The sequence below is a fragment of the Wasmannia auropunctata genome, unplaced genomic scaffold (genome assembly GCF_000956235.1).
Source record: "Wasmannia auropunctata unplaced genomic scaffold, wasmannia.A_1.0 LD335994.1, whole genome shotgun sequence".
In the NCBI taxonomy this organism is placed as follows: domain Eukaryota; kingdom Metazoa; phylum Arthropoda; class Insecta; order Hymenoptera; family Formicidae; genus Wasmannia; species Wasmannia auropunctata.
The window spans coordinates 1,011,866-1,034,948 of NW_012026896.1; the positions used below are offsets into that span (position 1 = coordinate 1,011,866).

The window sequence follows — 23,083 nt, forward strand, 5'->3', positions numbered from 1 at the left end:
ACACACACACACACACACACGCACACATACTTTCGGGGTTTTTCCCGGACGTGCCCTCCCGAGATGAGGGAACGAAAGCGTTTCTGACACGTAATCTCACGAGGACTCACGGAGTGATAGAGCATATATCAAGAGGTAGAGAAGGGGGAAAAAACCGAGCGTGAGAGATATCGGGAGCGGGAGCGGGAGAGAAACAAACAGAGAGAAAGAGAGTCAGAGAGAGAGAGTATAGAAAGAAAGAGAGATATTGGCTGAGGACTGCGTGGACCACTGCTAAGTTGGTTCTGGCTGTCTGTGGAGAGCTACTGTGGAGATGCAAGCTGTACGGGAATAAGAACGTATATAATAATAATATATATGTAATATATAATGTAACGCGCAAATACGTAAGATATATTACTGTGCTCAGGTCGAAAGCTCGTCGACGCCAGGAAGTTAGTTATATCAGGAAACTCGACTCAATATCAGAAAATCGGTGATGCTTGGTGGTACTATTTCTCCCTACGCATTGGTCACGACACTCGCGATCTTCACTGTGGGGATGCGGGAGAGTACCGCGATCGGGAAAGCTGGGACAATTTTTTTTTTCCGATTTGCATGACAAAGTAAAGCGGATCGAAACAAACGACGGATCTGCACCGTTTTATAAATCTGCACATTCCGGTCTCTCCACTTGTCTATACGTGTCTCCAGGAGACACGGGACACTCTCGGCTAATTCTCGTTCGATTTGAAGACATGAAAAGACTGTCAACCTTCTGTCACCTTAAAACGAAAACGTGGACGTGGGGGATAAAAATCTCTGTCGTATCTTCGAATCTAGAAGAATTACTGAAGTGTCTCCCATAATGTCCCCGACATACGTCCGTACGTTTGCCTCGATCGCAGGCTGATTTCCCATGCAAATCCCCCGCGGATAAGGAGATCACCGCGTCTGGTCCCAACTGTCCCTCCCCCCGTCCCTCCCACATCGCCGGTACTCGCGTTATGTACGATAAGGGGGGGGGGAGAAGATATACGGGCGGAAAACAAGCACTAATTTGTGCGTTGACTACGGCAGGTCTCTATGTGTGTTTATGTGTATGTGCGTCAACCCTATCAGTGCGTCGTTCTCGTCGAAGAGTCGTGCATGCGCGATCAGTGACGCTGGTCGAGAGTCATAACGAGTTCAGGTAAAAATTCGTTTCTTTTTTTTTTCTTTCTTTTTACTCGCGTTTATCCGTCTCTTGTCTGCCGTTTCTCTACGTTCGGTCCTGTCACCCTAATCGCGGGGCCGATCGACCGGGGCTCGGTCGATCGAGGCCCGCGACCGATTTCTCCTACCTGAGATAATGACATGACAGATTAGACCTAGCTTCTTATCGGCGTTAAGACTTACACACTGAGTTCTTTTACTTGTTTATAAAATATATATAGATATAAATATAGTATATGTATATATGTACATGAATCTGTGCACGTGTTGTATACCCTAATTGGTAAGAGACACACGGTCAGTATATGTATAATCGCGTCTCTCTGAAGGAGAGAGTAGGAGAGCAACACACCGAAGGGTGTTTCCACGTGTGTATGTGTGTGTGCGAGAGAAAAAAATCCGCGCGCGTGGCTCTCCACTCCTCCTTCACACAGCAAGAGAGAGAGAAAGAGAGAGATCGTTCCCCGCGCGCGCGCTACCACGACGGCGGCTGCCGGCGCGGGCGGTTAACGATCCCGTCTACTTCGGGACGCGATTCAATCGTCTGTTGAAGGCACTCTTATCGCACACGGTCGTCGTCGGTTTCATTCGGATCCGAAGTGTGGAAAAAAAAACGCGCACCCGCGCGCGGCACTCTATATAACGCGGTAACGGTGGAACTCAAATGAAAATGCAAACCAAGGTAACGGTCGAAAACTGAAACTCGCTGTTGTCGTCGCTGTCGGTGGTAACAAGTAGAGTAATGGTGGTAGCAGTTTTTATACAAGTAAAATGGTGGATTTAATTACAATCTGCTATATATACGTATCTGTTGATAATAAGAGAAATACGGCGCGCGCGTAACGTTCGACGTCGCGTGCGAGCGTCGAGTGGTCTCGCGCGCGCACTGTATAAAAGAAAGAAACAAAGTAAAGAAAAGGAAAAAGAAAAGAGTCCTGAGAGTTAAAAAAAAAAAGACGTTTATAAGAGGACCGTATGTGACTCGTGTGATCTCGCCACCTGGACCCGTGTCGGATCCGGGGGCGGTATTCTTTTTTTTTTTTATTGGGTTTTTCTCATTTCTGTTTTCGTGAATATAGACAGGAATTCGAGAGAATATATTGAATCTTGAGTTTTTGAATGATGAGATAATGAGAGAATGAGAAAGAGAGAGACAGAGTGACAGAGAAAGATAAGATAGATAGATAGATAGATAGAGAGAAAAGAGAGATAGGGATAGTTACCTGTGTCTGTAGCCGTGTTAGACCACGGATCCATAGAATTTGCCCTGCGCGCGGCTTTTTATCCGAGTCGGGGTCGAATTTCTCGTCTCCTAGATTGATCGCACCGATATCATCCGGCTGGCCGCGGCCCCATCTGTTTTTGAAAAAAACATGAAACCATTTCTTCATCACTCGGATTCTTCCTGTTAAACTGAATGGAATAAGAGAATGGTGTTGGTTTGTTTTGTTAATTTCTTTCGCTTGTTCTTTGTATCTGTTTTTTTTTCTCGGCGGCCGAGACAGAAGTTTCGCAACCGGCGCTCTCTTCTCGGCGCGCTGCACCCATGATACCGTTTTTCCCTCGCTCCTCTCAACGGAAATCCCTAATCTATTTACGATGTGCTGACGCTACGCGTGACTCGATATGGTGTAAGTAAAAGAATTATCGGTGATCGTGATAAGGCCGTCAGGCGGGGTGAGCGAGAGATGGTGGATCAGGTGCGTGTTTTTTTCTTGTGCGTGCGATCGGTGGAGTGATTGCGTGATTGGGGAAAATGCGGAGTGCTTGCCAATAGGCACGTTTGATGACGCTAAAATGATTTTCTGTTGATGAAAGTCTCGAGACATGCACGGCTCTTCAGTCACGTTCCAGATATGGAATAGATCAATTTATCTATTATTCCCTAGTTAATTCAAAATGATATTTTTTTTTGTGAGTTCAGCAGGAATGATCAAGATATCCAGCTTTAAAGGAGTACAAATAGTGTTTATAATTAATCTCTGATTATTCTCTGAAAAAATTGTTTCAATCTTCGGTGATCAAACGGGCTGCTTAACAAACACTCCGTACGTTTGGTCAGTGAATAGGAAGATGCATAATGGGTGCAAGTGTGCGGATGTGTCGTGAGCAAGAACGTACATTCTATCGGTGAAGAATGTTAGTCAGTGTAAAATAAAGCATTAGAGAGGCAAGATTTTTCTTCAATCTCGTTGCCGCGATTTCAGCCTTCCATGTTACAATCGATAGCAAGTACAGCAAAGAAATGCGAGAAATGAGTGGAAAGAAGAAAACCAGAAAGAGAGAGAGAAAGAGAGAGAGAGAGAGAAAAAGAGAGGAGAAAATATATGCGCGCGAGATGACAGAGAGAATGCATTTGTTTTTCTTTGCATCCGATGTGTGTGTGATGCGTCAGTTTTCCCTCAAAACGCCTCCTTTTGGGCGTTTCACTCCGCGATGAGGTACAGATAACATTTTGCCGCTTTGATAAGCCGTACCTTCGTGGAACACGTTATGTTTCCGTTCCGTTTGGCTTGTCTTTCTACGCGCTCAATACCTTCGTCGGTTCGTCTCCGTTATTTCTACGTCTTTTCAGGACACGTCGTCGAATTTTGCGTCAGGTCGTCGTCTTGGCAAGAAGCAGGTGCGATTATCCCCTTACCTGTTGAGCGACGTGCAAAGCGCGGAGAAGCGCGTATAGTGCCGACGCGACTACGTGTCGCCCTGTCGTCGCTATTTATAGTGCCTCTCGCACAGGCTCTCTCGTGGAGAACCCGGCACTCGTCGATGGAGACGAGGAGAGACGATGCGTCGGTCGGGCCGGTCCGTAAATTCACGTTCAACAATTAACGTTCAACACGCGCGCGAGGGAGAAAAGAAAAATCGAGCGAAGCTAAGGTGGCAACGGAGAGATGTGGACGAATGGAATTATCCACCGCGTCTCTCCCTTTCAAGGAGCTCGGCCGCGGAAATGCGCGTGAACTCGAGGGGACCAACCCGACGGAGGATCGTTCTTCTGTTGCTCATGTATATAGCGAGTGCACGTCAATCGGTTCTCGCACCGTCGTGCCCTGGCCATGCATTGCAGGCGATGGCCGGGACGCGATGGACGCGACGTACAATATCATACAATATATCGGAGGGAAATATGTATATCGGGTTTCTGTTCACCTACGAAACGGCATACACACACACACACACACTCGAACAGCGTGAATAGCCGGCTGGTGTTACGTTGTGTTATACAAGCGGCTAAGTGTGGTAGTGGTGGTACGTGTACCCGTACTACATACTCGGCGCGCGGCGGTAAAAGCTTCGCGAGAGAGAACACTCCCTGTAACCTTTGGCTAGCTGACCCTTTCCGCTCGTGTAGCATTTTAGTAGTGCCCTCGACTCGCGTACACAGAGAGAGAGTAGAGGCAAAAAGCGTGTATATTCTCGACTCGACGCGAGATTAACTTGCTCTCGTCTCTCTCGCGCCTGTTACACGGGACGAACTTCTCGTATGCGGCGGCATTCAAACTGTGCTTCTCTTGCATTAGGAGCTGTCAGCTTGAAGAAAAAAAAAAAAAGAAAAAGAGAGCGAAAGAGACAGGGAGCAGGGAAAGATATCGATGTGAAAGAGTAGTACGAATGCGATCGAAACTGTTGTAATCGGCGAGTTCAGATTTCAAGTTCAAACCGAGGCGGGCAAGTGTGGAAAAAATTTTTATCCTTTCGTTCTCGATGAAAATACTTTTTCTTTGCTTACAGCATCGGAGAGACTGATCCTCGCCGAGATTACGCCGATTTCAATCGATAGGCGTAGAGAGAATCATGTCCGGTCGGGCATGATCGTGTAAGTATGTGTATATGCGACGGAAGAGTGAAGAGAACGTAGTTGAACAAGAATAAGGAGAACAAGATAGATGTAAGGACGTGAAAGAAAAACGCTGAGAGATCGCGTAAATCCAACGGGGATCGAGTGAAAGAGCGTGTGTTAATAAGCGTTATCGATCGCGCGATCGTCTCGGATTGCGTCGTCTCATGCTCGGTCCAAATTAATTAATTCGAATAATCGGTCGTGTCATTAAGCTAAACAAGCTCTCGCGCGTCTGATCGTTTTTTTTTTTATATAGTCCGTCTCGTTGAATATTCAAGATCGTGCGCTATGCGTCGGACTCCGATTAGCGTCTCGCGACAGCGCGTACGTCCGAGCTGTCGCCGGTCGCACGACACCGCTTACACAAACAAGTACGTAGGTTCCGAAGACGGCTGTAATCATGCAACGATTAAGGCCAAATTACGTACAGGTTGGAGGAGCGAGGGAATTACCCAGGGATTGGGTTCATCTGAGCGTGCGCGATCATTTACATTTGATTGCCCGTGATTCATGACCGCTAGAAACAATATGGTTGCCGACAATTGTAGCACCGAATAATTTTTGAAGTAGAATCATTTCGAAAATTGTCTTACGTTTTTACTAAAATTTTCACCAAGCTCGATGGATTTGATTATAATCGTAATTATGTGAGGAACTAATAGTTAGTCTTGTCATTACAAAGAGATATCTATACAATGTTCAATTAGACTGCCAATTCGTTCATTTATAATTTTGTATTCAATTCGCTAATGCGCTTCTATACAGATATTGAATTTTGACAGTTACTTTGCGATTACTTTACAGGTCAAAAATTTCCTGTTACGGATCAAAGTGAAATAATCACGCGAGCTTGCGACTAGGAGATAACATTCTTCGGGAATCGACACAAACTGTTACTAATCCTGTGATATATATATACTGTGATGTATGTACTGATCAGCACGAGTGAGTTTAAGATTCGGCATGCAAAGGCATCTACCGTTAATGAGACGAAAACTTAGAATGCTAATTCACGTATAATGATAGATTAGATAGTGACTGTTCCATAAATATGTTTACGTTCCAAGCATTACGATTTGAGCACAATGCTAATACGTTAATGATATTAATCTCAGTCATCATAAAAGACAGTTTATTTGTCAAAAAATTCTTCCATTTTTTTTTTCATATTTTTCGTATGATTTGTATGTAGCAAAACTATCATGATGCAAAAATTTCAATTATTCATCAGTTAATTATCGGTCCATTTTCGTAATACATATACAGTGGCTGCCAAAAAATTTTCCGGCCAATAAGTAATTTTATTGTATTGAAAATGATTAAATATATTGTATAAAAAATTTTCAATTTTAGAATGTTCAATATTAAATGAATAATAAAACCCACAATGTTGGTACATTTAGATATTTACACAACATATATTTTTAAAAAATATCATAAAATTATATGTTGGATGAAAACTTTCGGCAGCCACTGTACGTATATTCGCGCGCGCGATAATTTGTCAAGATTTTTACTACAGATTTTGAAAATGAAACTAACAAAATGCATGAATCTCAAAATAACCTCATTTTTAAATAAATCGTTCTCTACAAAAAAGGAAAGCACAGGAGTGTTGTGAGCACAAACGGTTTTTTTTTGGTTCATTTCTCTCTTTGCAACAAACCTCGTGCTCAAAAATCAAACAAAAAAACCCGTGTTCGTGTGTTGGTATGTACGTGTAGGTGTGTTTGAGTACGTAATTTTAACTTACGAAAGAATTTTGGGAATTCGGCGTGTAGGAATAGTCGTAACTATTTGGCCCCATATTAGCGTACCGATTCCGAAGAACAGGCACCACAACCACTGGTCTAACGTGAGCGCTCTGGTGCTGAATGCCATTTTACCGTATTGTATGATGATCACCTGTAAAAAAAAATAAACGGACGATTGTGTATATTAAAAATGCACGAAACAACGCTGTTCAAATCATCGTTAAAAACCTAGCTAGCCAGAGTTATTTTGCAAAATGTATCGTAAGAAATAAATTTACTACTATGCGAGATATTTATCGATGGTATTCTGCTCTAACGACGTCGTCCTTATGTTCCGATCACACGGGGGCAAGAATAATTGATAACTCACTTGCGAGAAACACGTGCCGATCCAAATCGAATAGAAGATGGGGTTGGTGAATATTCCCTGGAAGACATTGCGTTGACCATGAATTTTCCTGGCGTTGAATTCGTTGAAGAGAGTCATCATGACAAACGTGTTGAAGATGACGGTGAAGTGCTGCGTGGGCCCGCCGCCTGCCGCCGCCACTCCGCGGCCCGTGTCGATGTCGAGCATCAGGTCACCTGCGGGCAGCCGTTTTGCGAAAGCTTTAGAATGTTCCGACAAAAACGTCGAACGTTCGACGAGGCTTCGACTGACGTAAGTCGAAGGATCGCGGGACGGCGAGAGGAAGGGAGAGGGGAGAGGGAGGGGGGGAGAGGAACGGTACTCACCGGCGAAAAGAAGCGTGAAAATTACGCCCAACTGATAAAAGGCCTGACCGAGAATATTTTTCATCATTGTCCTAGAAATGAGTGGTTTTGTGCGACCGTACGGTCTACGGAGGAGTAGATCGGGCGTAGGCATTTCGGTGGCCAAGGCGAGGGACGCTAACGTGTCCATGATTAGGTTTACCCATAACATCTGCACCGCCTTGAGCGGCGAGTCCTGCACGGCACAAGCACCGACGAAGGCGACGATCACGGCGACCACATTGACGGTCAGTTGGAACTGCAGAAACTTGGCGATGCTGTCGTAGACGTTTCTGCCCCACATAACCGCCTTCACGATCGACGAGAAGTTATCGTCCGTCAGTATAATGTCGGACGCTTCCTTGGCGACGTCCGTACCGGCGATACCCATGGCGAAGCCGACGTCGGCTTTCTTCAGAGCCGGACCGTCGTTCGTGCCGTCGCCGGTTACCGCCACGACCTCGCGACTCTCGCTCGCCTTGCTGTCGATGATGCCCTTCACCAGGGTGTACTTGTCGGTGGGCGACGATCTGGCCAGCACTCGCAGCTTCGGCCACACTTTGTCCAGCAAATGCTGCTGCACCTCGTTGTGGTTGTCTCTGATCCTGCGGTTGAACTCCTGGCCCTCGAGAATAAGGAAGTCTTCGTTCGGCTTCAGGATACCACACTTAAGCGCGATGGACCGCGCGGTGTTTATATTGTCACCCGTAACCATGCGCACGGTGATGCCGGCCTTTTGGCATTTTCTGATCGCGTCCGGTACCTCGGGACGTACCGGATCCTCGATACCGACGATGCACAGGCAGGTGAGGTTGTTCACTATATTTTCCTCGTCCTCCCAATTTGGCTCGTTGTGTTCGACGTGAACTTGATTGATCTCCGCCTTACCAGGAACAAAATCGCGATAAGCGATGGAGATGGTACGCAGCCCGTTGCATGCCATGGGTTCGATCACGTTCTTTACTAGACGCTCTTGCATATCTCTGGTAAACGTCTCCAGATGACCGTCGCGACCATATATAAAGGCACATCTGCAATAAAGTCAATCAGATTTTTTAATTCCTGTTTGATTTAAAAAAAAAAAAAAGTAACTGATTTCGGGACAATAGAATTTCTCTCGTTCGGAGAACATGATGGTTTTCACGCGTAAGAAAAAATTGTTGAATTGCCGAGAAATGACTGAAATTACAGGACTTAAATTGTATTGAAAATCGCAAAGCGATGTTAAAATATATGTGTTAGAATGTGTAAGAAATTATATACGTACTTCTTCATGATGATCTCGGAAGCGCCCTTGGTGAAGAGCCTGAATCCACCACCCTTTCTGGGGATAACGGTGGACATGCTCTTTCTTACGCTATTAAACGTATACACCCGCGTAAAGCTTTCCTCAGGAATGTCGTCCCGCACGGTTTGATATTTCTTGCCCAGGGCTAAAACAAATCCAAGTAAGGCACATTCGGTTTTGTTGCCAACCTGCATCGGCAATTCAGTAGGGTCCAGCGACTCCATTATCCGCGACGTGTACGCCGAATTGACGGAGATTGCCTGTACGATCAGCTCGCCGATGTGGCTCGGTATGTCCGAGAAATTCGGCGTCGACTTGCACATCTTCTCGCATATGTACGACTGCACCACGGTCATGCGATTCGTGGTCAGGGTGCCGGTCTTGTCCGAGCAAATGACGGTGGCGTTACCCATCGTCTCGCAGGCGTCCAAGTGACGCACCAGATTGTTGTCCTTCATCATTTTCTACACAACAGAGAAACAAAACGGTTTTAAAAGGGGGGAGGGAGGGGGAAGAAAAGAACGGGAGGTCTCCGAAGAGTCACGACGGGACTCCCGCTTGCGGTCTCACCTTGACGGAATAAGCGAGCGACAAGGTGACGGCTAGAGGAAGACCCTCGGGTACGGCGACTACGAGCACCGTGACACCGATGATCAGATGCCGCACCAGATCACCGGCGTATGTGTTTCGCCACGGCTTGCCCTCTATGACAAAGGTTTTCACGCAGAACTGTATGACTAGAATGATGACAGTGAGCATCGCGATGGTCGAGCCGGCGTAACCGATCTGTATGGCGAGTTTAGTTAGCTTGGCTTGCAGAACACTCTTCTCTTTCTTTCCGCCCTCCCCGGCGCTCGCGGGTGCGGCCGCGTGATGATTCTCGCCGCTCTCGTGCTTGACGCTGACGTTGCCACCGCCACTGCCGCCGCCGCCGCCACCACCACCACCGCCGCCGCCGCCGCCAGCCGCCGCCGCCGCCGCCGCCGCCGCTGCCGCCTCTTCCCGTCACGTGACTGTTCCCGGTAATCTCTACCGACTCCTCTCCTTGATTTACAGTGCCAAGATTAGACCGCGCACCATCGCTATATGCCAATCGAGGCTCAATCGACTCGATCAATTTCTACTCGCACCTCGGCGAAGCCACTCCGATTATGCTTGGCCGCTGATCGATCGCAACGCCGACTGAGCCTCGATCGTTAAACTTAGAACGAGTATATATACCAAGTCGTTAAAAGCATTCTAATAAAATAGTGGATGCTACTCGAGTTAAAAAATGGATAGAAGTTCAAATGAGATATGATCAAGATTAAGTGGAGTAGACACAGCAGTTACATGTTAAAAACACAGATTTAAAACCACGGGTGTTTATATCATTACTAAAATGCAGAAAACGAGAAGCTAATGCAGTAACGAGGTAGCCGCTAACGTGTCAAATGCATATAAACCATTGCCAATAGAACACGCAAAGATCAGTAGGGAACACGGAAGCGTGGACAATGTTAATTTCGTTTCTTCTCTTACACTCGGTCCTGGATACAGCGTTTATAATAGCGAGCGATGTATATCGCAGTCCCATAGATAAAACGCGATTCACCCTCACCGCGATTTTCATGATTTTAAGGTAATATTATTGCTTCAAGGCGCGCCGTATATACCAGGTCCGAGTACCACTCTTAAACCGTGTTCAACGAAGAGAGGTGGGACTGATTTTAATCGAATGTTGCCAATGCGACGAAACATGTCTTTTTATACGTAATATCAGTGTAAGGATCGTAGGTATAATTAACTCAAGTAACATAGAAAAAAGGAAATACACCGCGAGTGATACAGAGAATTAAAGAAGATGAAGTGAGAGATAAAAAAAAACTGACAAGATAAAAAAAAGATTGAATGCTGTCTTGAAAACTCGATCAATTTCTTGGCGTTAATAATAACGTATATGTGTATGTATGTACACATAATTATATATCGAAGATATATCGAAAAACAATAATATATATATATATATAATATATATAAATAGATATTATTTAGAATTATTCACCTGGTAATGACTTCTTCTTCCGCTGCTTTTTAGCCTCTAGATAAAAAAATACATGCAAAACGAAATCGATTAGCAATCTATCTGAAAATATATATGCCAATAAGTCGCGTCAATTTCAAGAGAATTTAAGTTTTGTTAATTATAATTTCTTTTGCTTTTCTTTCTTTTCTCATTAATTTTCGTGAAAATACTTAAAACTAACAAATGAGGTAGGTACAGCCCAGAAGGTCAAACATAAAGAATCGGAAACGGCTGCTGTTTCTTACGGTAAACGAACAAATTTTCAGTAATATAACTGTAAGAGTGCATGAAAATGCATTTATGAGTAATATATATACGCGTTGGGAAAATACAGATTTACCTTCCAGGTTGTGCAATAACGAAAGACGTACAGAGGAGCATGGATCGTCAGAGAAAGGAATTATGCCTTTGATATTCTATTTTCATGTATAATAAAATGTCCCAAAAATGGCGTACTTTTCTTAAATTATAAATACTGGGGAAAAAAAAAATAGCAAGTTATTTAAGATCGAAGATTGGAAGATTCCGACAAGTTTGGTTTCTAAAAATAATTCCTCTTTTTTTTTTAATAGAAAATTAAACCTTATATTCTTCAATATAATATTAGCAGAATATACTAAGAATAAAATTTATAAATTTTTAGTCCTTGAAAAGTACGTGACTTCCAAGACAATTTCTATAAAAAAGTGACCTGAGAAGATTATAGAATAATAACAATTTACTCAATTTTGCAATTATCAAATGTGAAACTTCATATACACATATCAGACAAAGATAAAAAACATTAGAGCAGAAACATTATATAGCAGAAACATTTTAGCTATGTAAAGAGGGACAAAAACACAAAATGACTTACAAAAGAGACATAATAATGACAACTTGAAAAAATTGTATTGATAAGAGCTCCTTATTCCTCATAAACTATGATAATGGCACTTTAATAAAGATAAGTAAAGTCGGAAGAAGTACTTGTAATTTACAAATTACTTTGATGTTTACCTATATACGATGTTTGCCTTAATACGTTTAATGTGTATAATTGAATTGGAGAAAGAATTTTTTGTTAATGGAGGGTATTGTAAAAAAAAATAATATTACTGCATCATTGCATTTTTAGAATATTTTGTACTTTGCGAAAAATGGAAAGTATTAGTGTTTCATCCTTGAAAACGCTAACGGATAAAAAAAAACACAGATTCTCTATGGCCAATCAGTTAATGAGTTAATATTAAAGGTACAGAAATCCATCTGTATGGGGGTGTTGCAAATGCAATGTCAAAGGGTAGAAAAAAAACAAGGAATAAAAGAAATGGCTATTTGTAAAATCCGTAATAAAAAATTATCACACCAATTCACGTCAAAACCATGCGTCCACTGCGATTCGTCTACACTCATTTTGAAACATTTCGTAAATATCATGCGAGGATATTGTAGAATACCAGCAACTTCTATCAGAGGCCAAATCGTCGTAAATTCTGCTCGCTACACTCGAGCCGCTTGTACTATGAACACGTCGTAATACATTCATTTATTGACTTTTCAATAGAGTTTTCAATAGAGTTTACTGAATGATTCAGAAGTTGCTAGTAGATAGATAGAGAGAAAGAGAAAGAGAGAGACAGGTGTACTAAATCATCAGAGTGGAAAGAGTATGGGATATCGATTTTGAAATTAATCTAACAATACCTAATAGAATTTCAAGAAGACACGTACTATGTGAATGTAAATATAAAAGATTACATTACTCCAAGAATTTAGTAACATCTGTATATAAATGTATAGTCATTCAAAGTGAGATCAGTCGATCGGGAGTAACGATTACACGTACCTTTCTTCATTTTCTTGATTTCTTGCTCCTGTTGATCAACAGCAGCGCCCAGTAAGGTAAAGATAATACCCGCCTGGGAGTTAACACCTACTGCAGTAACTAACATTTTTCCGGAACCCTCCATCACGTGTGTACCTTTACAACAATACAATATATACAAGATAGTTTAATTCTTCGAAACGATTCTTCGTACACTTTGAAACTCTTTCTTTATCCAAGAAATAATCTAGGCAACACGAAGATAATTCAGTCAAGGCGGTCTCACCTGAAAGTACCATAGGATCGTACGTGTCCCCTTTCTTTACATGGTCTGACTCTCCAGTCAGACTGGATTCATCCACTTTAAGATCGTTGCTTTGTATAAGAATACCGTCTGCAGGCAACAGGTCTCCATATTTTATCTGTATTGTCAAACAGTTAATTTAATGTAAAATTTTGGTTTCCACTACTAGCATTATTAATATGTTAGGGATACCGCGCGAAGTTAACCCAAAACATTAACAGATTATTTATATATTTGAAGGCCGCGCATAAAGAATCTGATTAATGTCACTGCATATGTACCTGACAAATGTCACCTACAACAATATCGGACACGGAGATTTGTTTCACTTCTCCTTGCCGTATAACCGAGAACTTGTGTTCTCCCTCTATTCGACTTTGAAGACCTCTAAACTGCCTCTCCTTGGAATAGTCATTAAACGCCGTCACTAAGACCACCACAATTACAGAAATCAATATAGCGAGTCCTTCAATCCAACCGTATTTCGCTTCGTCCTCATCTGCTAACCGAGCTGGAGATAAATGAAAAGGATATGTTGTAAAAGTCTCTTTAAAGCGTTTTGCACCAAACACTCTCTAAAGTGTTGATACAAAATTTCTTTCTGCAGTTATTACATATAGGTATATTACTACACATATAAAAGATTTGAAATATAAAACTACATAAGATTTCGTTACTACGCTATCTAAGTGGCAATCACTCGTAGATAAAAATACATGATATCATAATATACTTACGCTTTTCCTCATCTTTATCATCAGCAGGATGATAAAAGCTAAGACCTAATGAAACCAATGCCGCTACTTCTAAGATGATTAACGTGACATCTTGCAATGCCTCCCATACTAACTGTAAAAATGTTTTTGGTGGTTTTGGAGGTATCATATTGGAACCAAATGTATCTCGCCTATGTTGAATGTCCGCTGCTGACCCACTAAGACCTATGCAGATGGCAAATCATTACGATAGCGTCATGTAAATTTCTCATCGCATGCCTTTCTATGTCAGAAGTGTACGATTCTAAATCTTGATAAGATTAGAAGGAAGATCTTGTAGACTATCCGTCCAATCGCATGAAAAAAATGCCCTATCGCAGCAAGACACAGCTGGTGAAACCCTACCTTCATTAGGTGAAGTATACAGCTTTCTACAAATCTCCTGCACACCACCGTAGCTAGTGATTTTGTTGACACCCTCGTGACCCCGGAGCTCCATGAGCTCGCGGAGTTGCCTAAGCGTGACACCATATTGGGCCGGCCGGCCGTCTATCGTCGCCATGATATCCCAGTCGTCCCCGTTGGCCGAAGCCAACTACTGTTACGCTTCCGCAAGGCTACCACAGCTCGTATTATTCTCTGGCGTCGCTGCTCCACTGGCCTCCAAGTGAATGGAGGACCAACGGCTGAAACACAAACGAGGGACTTTCTTCAATTGTCAAGTTTACAAGGTGTAACGAGCGCTAAGTGGCATGTAAACATGCATGTTCCAATGTTACACTCATACACACGTCACGTTTGATTCCATTTGTAACTTAAACGATTATCGCAATGTCCATCCGACGAGGGAATTACAGTCTAAACGGACCACCGTCGACGCGTGAGAGACAGAGAAGGTGGATTAAACAAGTTGAATCTACCATCACGAGGTGTGTAGCGCACATCGTTGTTGCACGACGACGACGGGCAGCACTCTCCAGCGATCAGCGGTCCTCCTCGGAGAAACGGAAACGCGGACGCAATCGATATACGCCGCGGCCGCGTGTTCTCGGGGAAACTCGAGGAAATTATGTCCGACGATGACGGTGACGATGACGATGACGGCGACGTGGACGTGAGGGCACGCGGCTCGCTCGCTCGCGACGGACGTTCTCGTCGCTTATGCAACGCGATTATTGATTCCGGGGGTGTGCAGCGACGTCGAAAGGAGCAACATCGCCTCGCCGTAGTGCTGGTGCCTACGTATACACGTATATATACACACACACGAACACACATACATACACACACACACATACACGTACACACAGGCGCACGTATACCACGTCGACCCTACCGCGGCGCTTCGCGCTAAATGTCAAACTCCTTTAACCCGGCGCCCGAGCGAACGCGCACCACCGTGTCACGGAGGGAATCTCGGCGAGATCGGAGCGGAAGATCACGAGGCCGCGCTCCCGTCGCGGCTGCCCCGCGCGCGCGCTAAATCCCGGAGGTCGGTTAACCCTCTCTCTCTCTCTCGCCCCCGTCGAGTTTAAAGAGCCGAGAGAGTGCACTCGCCCCGTGAGCCCCGTCCTCTCCGTCAGGTGGAGCGGAACAACCCCCTCCCCCGCGGGCGGCGGGCTGGAGCGTCGTCGCGCCACCGAGATTGAGGTTATGCGCGCCTCGGCAAGGCAGGCGGCCCGCTCGACGCTGTGCTGTGCGTGTCCGCGCGAGCGGAAGCGGCTCTGGCTGGCGCGGACGCGCGCGGACGGCGACGTGAAGGTTGGCGCGGGACGCCAAGGTAGGGCACCAAGCCAGGAGTCCCGGGGGTGAAAAAAAAAAACCGAACGCCGCGAACGCGCGCTCGCTGAGAGGAACGGAAAATACCGCTAACGGGACGGACTGTCACTCGCTCGCTCGATAGGAATACAAACACGGTGCTCTAAAAATAACGACGCGCGTCGGGCGGAGAAGAGGGACCGCGAGCGATGAGAGGGGGAGAGGGAGGAAGAGAGAGAAAGAAAAAGAGAGAGAGAGAGAGAGGCACGTTTACCTCCTGATGGTTCCCCCTTCGTGCACCGTATTCGAAAGGCGACGTGTGTTCGAAGGAAATCGACGAACAAACACACGCCGGACGACTACCCTTTTAAGGTCCGTCTTCCCCTCCCTCCCCACCAGCCCTCCTCCTGTCACAATTTCATGATTTCCCGTGAGTGACGTATCGAGAGAGGAGAGGCTTTATCACACCACACAGGCAGGCAGGCAGGCGTGCGATGGTGGGCGGTGCATCCAGCAACGTGTGAAACTAGGTTCCCGATTGCCGCGGAGAGGCGAGTGTGTTAAGTGAAATTAGCCATTAGCAAAGTAATAATCTAGTAATAATCGATTCGTGTTGCCCTCTAGTAGATCGCGAGCGCAACTCCTCTCTCTCTCTCTCTCTCTTTTTTTATTCTCTCTTCCTCTTTTCCTTCCCCCCCTCCCCCCCTCTTTGTCTAGGATCCGCTGTTTTATCTCGAATCGTGGATTCATTACGCACATACTACGTGCGGCTCGCGCGCGGGCTTCACTACACGCGCGAGTCTTTCATTTCCGGTCGCACCTGTCAGCAACGCCGCTTCCGGCGTTCAAAACGAAAGACGCGTGACGGGCCGGAGGAAAGAGCGGGACCGAGGCGGCCGGAAAAAGCGAGGGGCCCCTCCTTTCTGAGATAAAAATTTCGTCCCGGAGGAGTAAACGATCCGAGCACACATATCGGGGAGTACCACGGAAATTTAATCCGTTCGGTAAAAGCTCCGCCGTGACGAAAGATCAACGGCGGGGAGACAATTGGAGAGACGTCGGGACGCCGGGCGTCGTCGTCGTCGCGACGCGACGCGGCGACGCGTTCCCCACGCTCAAGATGGTCCCGCGAACGGTACACGTAATCCTCTCAACCCTCCCGACACGCGTTATTTCAAACCGGGCGATAATAAATCGCGGTGACGGCCGGCGAGCGTTGAGTTCCTTTGAAGAACGCCGCTTCCGCCGCGTGGGACACGTCGCGTCGAGATCGTGACATTCCGGTGCTCCGACTGCTAAACGAACGTCGAACGACCGAGGGTAGCGAGGAAATGGATAGAAAAAGGGGAAAACGAAAGCAAAAACAAAAAAAAAGAAAGAAACGTGACGGAAGTAATCGAAGACGGCGCCGCGTCTCATCGGCTCCGTACCGAGACCGAAATTCGTGTGTGTCTCGCTCTACCACGGGAGGCGACCGGATGGCATCCGGGATACACGGGGACAGCTTCTTGCATCGATCCCCGAAACGAAAATTGCGTAAGGAGAAGCAATTTCCCGTTCGCGTCGTTCCGCGAGCGTTTCCGTCGCTTTTCATTAAAACGGCCGTCGTCGGGACATTTGGCGCGCGCGTCCGTAATTGCATTTCGCCGCGCGCGTTTCAGGCCGGCGAAACCGCGCTCTAGGGCGACTTTTATAGCGCGATCTCGCGAGACTTGAAATACTTCCAAAATGCATCGCCCCTCGGTCACCTCAAGTGCTCCCCCTCCTCTTTCCCCCGCTCCTCAACCGTCGTAAAAACGCGATTTTCCTCGAGTCTCGGCTTTCGGAAACTCCGCGCCGTTTAACCCCGCCGTTTCCGTTTAAATCTACTGCACGATCATATCGCTTGCGTCAATGCGATTAAGAAGCTCTAAAAAAAAAAAAAATTAAAAGAAAAAAAATTTTCATAGAAAAAAAAGATCATTATTAGAGATACATTAACGAAGTCATAAACGAAGTCATCGAATATACCATCAGAGAAAAGTTTTCAATTAAAACATTGTATATACTAAATAAGAAAATAAACTACATTCTAGATCAAATAGACCCGAACAGAGCGGCAGTTAATCGGTTAAGCCGATCGTTGAAGGTAAGATGAGTCAGCCGTCAAGGATCGGTCGAGGATCGATATACCGGCGGCAGCCTTGCACCGTAATAATAATGGTATAACGGATAACGATCGCGCGCACATTCACGCCGCTGTGTGAAAAATACAATTTGTCACGTTGCACGTGAAAAATACATGTAATTCATCGTGAATTCTCGGACCCGTCCCGCGTCCGTCCCGTTTCGCGCGCGACCGATCCGCAATCGCGTTCTCCAATACGTGTTCTCCACGCCGCCGCCGCGCCGGCCGACTCCTTCCTATACGAAGGCCTTCTCTCTTACGTGTTCCGATTCGATCATCCGACGACGTCGCTGCGCCGCCGTGTGTCCTCCCTTTCTCCGTCTATCTGTCTGCCCGCACACAATGCTATAAATACGGAGATCTGTGCGAGAGTGCGCGCGAGCTGCAGCTATAGGAAGGTTGCCGGGTCGCCCGCCGTTAACTCTCGCGCGTGGAATGCGCGCGGATTACGCGACGGCCCCGCGGCGACGACGACGGCGATAGGCATTTCGTCGCTGGAGGAACGACGCCCGGGGAGAGTCGCTGGCGCTGTTTCAGCGCCGAGTGACCGCGGGACCACGGGAGCGTATCGTCATTAATGCTCCCGTAGAGAGCGCGGGGCGGCGTGGGGAGAGGGGGGAGGGAGAGGAGGAGGCGCGGAGGTCGCGCGAAATGATGTCACCGCTTACGCACGTTCATCGAATTAGACCCCGCGCGATTTTATTATCCGCTCAGACGGCTCTTAGCTAAACGAGTTTAATCGCTTTTGCATGAGCCGCTCTCATTATTCACCCGCGTACCACACCGTCACGTAACGTTAATCCCGTCCGGGGGGGCGCGTCGCCGTTTCTTTTTATTAACTGCACCCTGCTGCCGCCGTCGCCACCGCCAGTAAGATGAGAAACGTCTCGTTAAATGTCAGATCCTGCAAGATCGCCGGAAATTCCACGTTCGCCGGTAGCTCGAAAGTACACTTTTCGCGAATATTAATGCGAGAACGAAATGTATTAAAGAAACTAGGCGGAGAATCTTGTCCGGATTCGCGTCTTCCATCACGTTTCGTTTCGTCGTCAAATCCAATTTCGTCGTTCATCTTCCGTCACGAGACTGATGTCCATTTCTACCAATGTAGATTAACTTTAATCTCTTGCCTCTTAACTTGCCCTCTTTATTTTTTTCTAAAATTCTTAAAGTTGGAAGAAGATAAAGAGTAAGTCGAACCCCGAGATTAAAGTTGATCTACGTTGGTAAAAATAAGTTGCAAAATACGAGTATGTCAAGCTTACATTGCCCGCCCGAAGATGTAGATAATAAAGGTTCAGCAATAGAAATTTTGTCAAATTGACTCCGCCTGATAAGCCTGTCGATAAGATGTAAGTGACTTATTGTTCAATAAGTAATAATTGTTTTAGCAAAGAAAATTTCATAATATATATACAGTCTATAATTGGATATAACACCGCGTAAATAGAAAAATGACACAGTAATGGAAGTGAAAAATTAGCATTTTTGAGATAGTAAAAGAAAAATTGATCCTAAAGTCTTCAGGTCAATTTCCTTTTATTATCTCAAAAATGCTAATTTTTTACTTTCGCCACTTTTCAACACGACGATACATATCTTGATTTTATGACACTTCTAAACATACTAAAGAATATTTGTTTTTCGAGAGAAAGAAATTTAACAAAGAAATAAGAAACGATAAGTTTCGCGAATGTGTGTGTATGTGTATATATATGTGTCTGCGTGGTCCCGTTGAAAGATTAATCACATGATCGCCGAAAAAAATGTAACTCTCACCTGCCAAGCGCGAGAAGGAAACGGAGCCGCGTTCCACGCGGACGCAGAATAAATAGTGTCGCGTCACAACTAGTCATCGGACACGCTCGCGCTTCGCGAGAGATAGAAGAAATCAACGCCGGGAGAATGATTCATGAATGTAAAAGAGCGACCTACGCAAACACCCTTCTCGCCGCCGCGCGGCGCGTTCTCGGAATTCTGGCGCGTCACGCGCGCGCACACACACACACACATATATACAACCCATTTTCTTATCAAAATCCGAGCTCGTCCTTAATGCTCGCGAGACACGCTCGCGGAGGAGACGTGAGGGGGAGGGGAGAAGAAAAAGGCATGTAAATAAATATTTATACGACGCCCCTTCTAAACGCGAGTCGTATATCCGACCGGCTCCGCCGGCTGGAATCGATATAAACGACGCTAAACGCGTCGCTAACATTCACTCGCATTCCGTGATATGGTCGTTAAGCGAACAACAATATTATCCACAAGGATGACGCATATATTTGTTTAATACTTTCACCGCCGCGTCGTCGCATATGCGCGACATTGGCGATTCACGCGAAAGAAGAAAAAAAAAAGGAAAGTAAAGAAAACGCGCCAGCGGGTTATAAGGCGCCGGCGATGATGTAAACTCTAAATTTACAGCGCCTTACATTACGAATGGATGGCGTAATCGGAGAATAATTTTCCGTATCGATCTCGGTAACGATAAATAATTTTCGGCTTGCAATCGTTTCTCGAAATGTAGATTGACAGCGCGTGTTTCGATCCATTGTGTTCGAGCTACGGTTACTTAATGGTCACTTTTAATGACAGCACGTTTAAAAAAAAAAAACATCTTCCAACAGCAGAGATAGATAACGAGGCACGGTCAAGGTAAGAATGGCCGGCGACTATTTGTCGCGTGCACGAAATTTTAATCGGATTTGCCGGCCTTTATCGTCGTCGCGACGGTCTTTTCGAAAATACACGCGGCACGTTAAAATTGCGATGAAGTTCTCAGCATGTATAATGATTGCGAAGAAGGTATCTGTCCCGATGCATCATTCATGATTCTACCATTCGCCTAGGCCTTGATTGCATCACTGTTTTTATTTAACTTCTAAAGAGGCTGCTGTTGAATATGTTAATATCTAAATTGAAGAAAGAGAGAGAGAGAGAGAGAGGGAGGGAGACAGATAGTAAAAGTCATGAATATTTTTTTCAACTAGCAATATTTTCAGGAGATAGAGATATGAGCACTTTATGTCATATTTGTCATATAGCACACTTAAGTGTCTTACATAATAGCATTTTAATAATTATCACGATACCATATTTTATTAAAAAAATAATTAAAATGATTGAAACTGGCATCGATGAGTCGCTTTGCATAAAGTTCAACCAATGACATCCACATCCTTGTCTTTCTTTTTACGCCTCTGTTGCATAACGCGGAACAGAATTCCGCGAAGGGTTAAGGAGTCACGTGTCACTCTAATTACCACCCACTCCGGCATAATTTCCACCCACGCTAGGACACAATAACGGAGATTATTCCAAGTGCACAAAGTTGCGTGCGGGCGCAAAGTTGCGCAGATTCACACGGATTTTTTTTTTTTCTTAAACGTTAAAGTCGCTCGTACGAGCCCACGCTATCAATCGCGTAATAAGCAACGTAAACGAGCAAACATGATCATTTCAATTCTGTTTCCCGCTAATTGTGTGCAGCCTTCGAAAAACGCGAAGCTATCATCGCGAAAAGTTTTCGCACAAGTTCTCGCGCTTATGATAAAACCTGCCTCTTCTTCCTACCCCCCCCCCCTTCTTTTCTCCTTCACGAGCACTGACTGATCTCGCGCGCGGGTCGCGCTTTTCCGTACGCGGATTTTTTGCGGCGTCTTCGCACAACTCGAGAGATAAAACGGGACCGCCTCGGGAGGCTGAGAGCGCGCGCGGAGCGGAATCGAGTTCGGGTGTAGGTGAACTCATTAAAAGTGGATCTTCGAGTATTCCGCGCGGCGAGAGAGAGTTTCCTACGCTACGTATGTGACGTCATCCACGTGGGAACGTCGAGCGTTCCTCGAGCGTTTGTGGATTTTTCTGGCTTATTTAACTTATACGAACGCGCGCGCGAACGTGCGTCGAGCGAAGTTGATTCGTTTCTTTTCTCCGTTTTTCACACCTCGCGAGAAACTCGACAACTTTTATTACATATATATGCACACACGTACAATGGCGCGGCCGGAATTATGTTCTCGCGCAATATTCTCTTTCCCGCCAGACGATATTCTTCGTTAACAATATCGCGTCACAGTAATCGAGGTCCTCGGCGAGGCGCCAAGTTGTCGAAAATTGCCTCGGGAATCGCGGCCGAATTACCCGAACGAGCCGGGGCGGGAGGGGGAGGGGGACGGGACGCGATGAAATACGACACCGGGTATCGGGGAAGGTAGTAAAATGCAGTATACAATGAGGTAATAAGCGGAATACTGAAGCGGAGGTAATAAAGCGGCGGGAACGAAAATATTTACGCGTGCCCGTATAGGTAACATCAATGGACTTTTCGCGGGCGTGTTTCCCATTAAAGCAATCCGCTTCGGGGGCCACCCATTCCGACTTGAGTCACGGAGATTACCGCGATTCCCTCGATACCCATTAATCCACTTAATTCACTTCACTTAAAAGGACAGGAAGATTGGGATAAAGCCGAGCGTGCGCGCGCGCGCCGCGGATCGGCAGATATATTCGGTGCGTGGCCGAATTGTATCGCGTGTGACAGCCACTTGTCCGATTGTCACACGCGATAAAAACTGTCACGCACCGAGCTGGCTCCGGTCGTTCCTTTCCCATTCTCTCGTTATTTATTTACTTCTTATCTATCCCTCGTTATTAATTTATACTTATTTATTTCTTGCGTATATACGATATATTTTCACGTCTCATCGGGCGGCCCGGCCCTATGTATACCTATATCGATCGAGCGCGTTTACCTGACGATTCTGTCGAATCGCACACGCGCACGTGCAGCATTCTGCAGGCGGTGCGAAAGCGCGCGCGTTTGCCGCCGCGAGTATATAATATCTCCGATGACCGATCCCGGCCTTTGTGGGTCTGGCGGATGCCGTTGTCCGTCGGAACACTTCCGTCGTGTCGTTATAACCGCGCGACACACGCAGAAATGTACATAGTCGTAGCCGCGCTCGATCTCTTTGAAGACGGCCGTTAGTGTTATCGAAGTAACTCACGCGCGAGACATCACTTTTACGCGGTCTCAATATTTCAGCGTTTCGCTCGTTTTACACACACAAAATCTTTTACTATAACAGACTCGAAATATTGTTTTTTTCGCGAAAATTCGACAATTTTTCTTGGCTATTCCAGGATTAACTCCGGCCACAGCGATTATCCCAAACAGTCTCAAAACAATAAAGATAAAAACGAAAATACGTCCGCCGACTTTTCGCCTCTCGGATGACAATTGCCCAAGTTCCTGGAGACTAAAATCTTTTTCGGGTACCTGGCACTCTCTCTTGGGACTTCTAAGCAGCGCCTCGAAAGTTTCATCGAGAAGTATTGCGAGAAGTATTCAAAAGTATTCGCGATCCCGATTTAAATGAAAAAGTTATTACCGCATAAAGAAAAACGCAAAGTTGGCAGTCCATAATGCCTCTC

The 23,083-nt window shown here is 45.6% G+C and overlaps 1 protein-coding gene across 1 annotated transcript in view; it reads right to left on the bottom strand.

The window, feature by feature from the left end:
- The window catches only part of LOC105453838 (plasma membrane calcium-transporting ATPase 2), a 57,308-nt gene that overhangs the window by 14,838 nt on the left and 19,387 nt on the right, over window positions 1–23,083 (bottom strand). The window contains exons 3-15 of the mRNA XM_011696069.1: window positions 14,128–14,408; window positions 13,744–13,947; window positions 13,288–13,517; window positions 12,989–13,124; window positions 12,724–12,858; window positions 10,875–10,910; window positions 9,841–9,874; window positions 9,401–9,758; window positions 8,810–9,294; window positions 7,525–8,573; window positions 7,160–7,374; window positions 6,789–6,940; window positions 2,418–2,550 (exon numbers count right to left, since the gene is read on the bottom strand). Of these exons, the coding sequence (XP_011694371.1) occupies window positions 2,418–2,550; window positions 6,789–6,940; window positions 7,160–7,374; window positions 7,525–8,573; window positions 8,810–9,294; window positions 9,401–9,758; window positions 9,841–9,874; window positions 10,875–10,910; window positions 12,724–12,858; window positions 12,989–13,124; window positions 13,288–13,517; window positions 13,744–13,947; window positions 14,128–14,284 (3,324 nt within the window). The 5' untranslated portion in view covers window positions 14,285–14,408. The remainder of the gene's footprint in view (window positions 1–2,417; window positions 2,551–6,788; window positions 6,941–7,159; window positions 7,375–7,524; window positions 8,574–8,809; window positions 9,295–9,400; window positions 9,759–9,840; window positions 9,875–10,874; window positions 10,911–12,723; window positions 12,859–12,988; window positions 13,125–13,287; window positions 13,518–13,743; window positions 13,948–14,127; window positions 14,409–23,083) is intronic.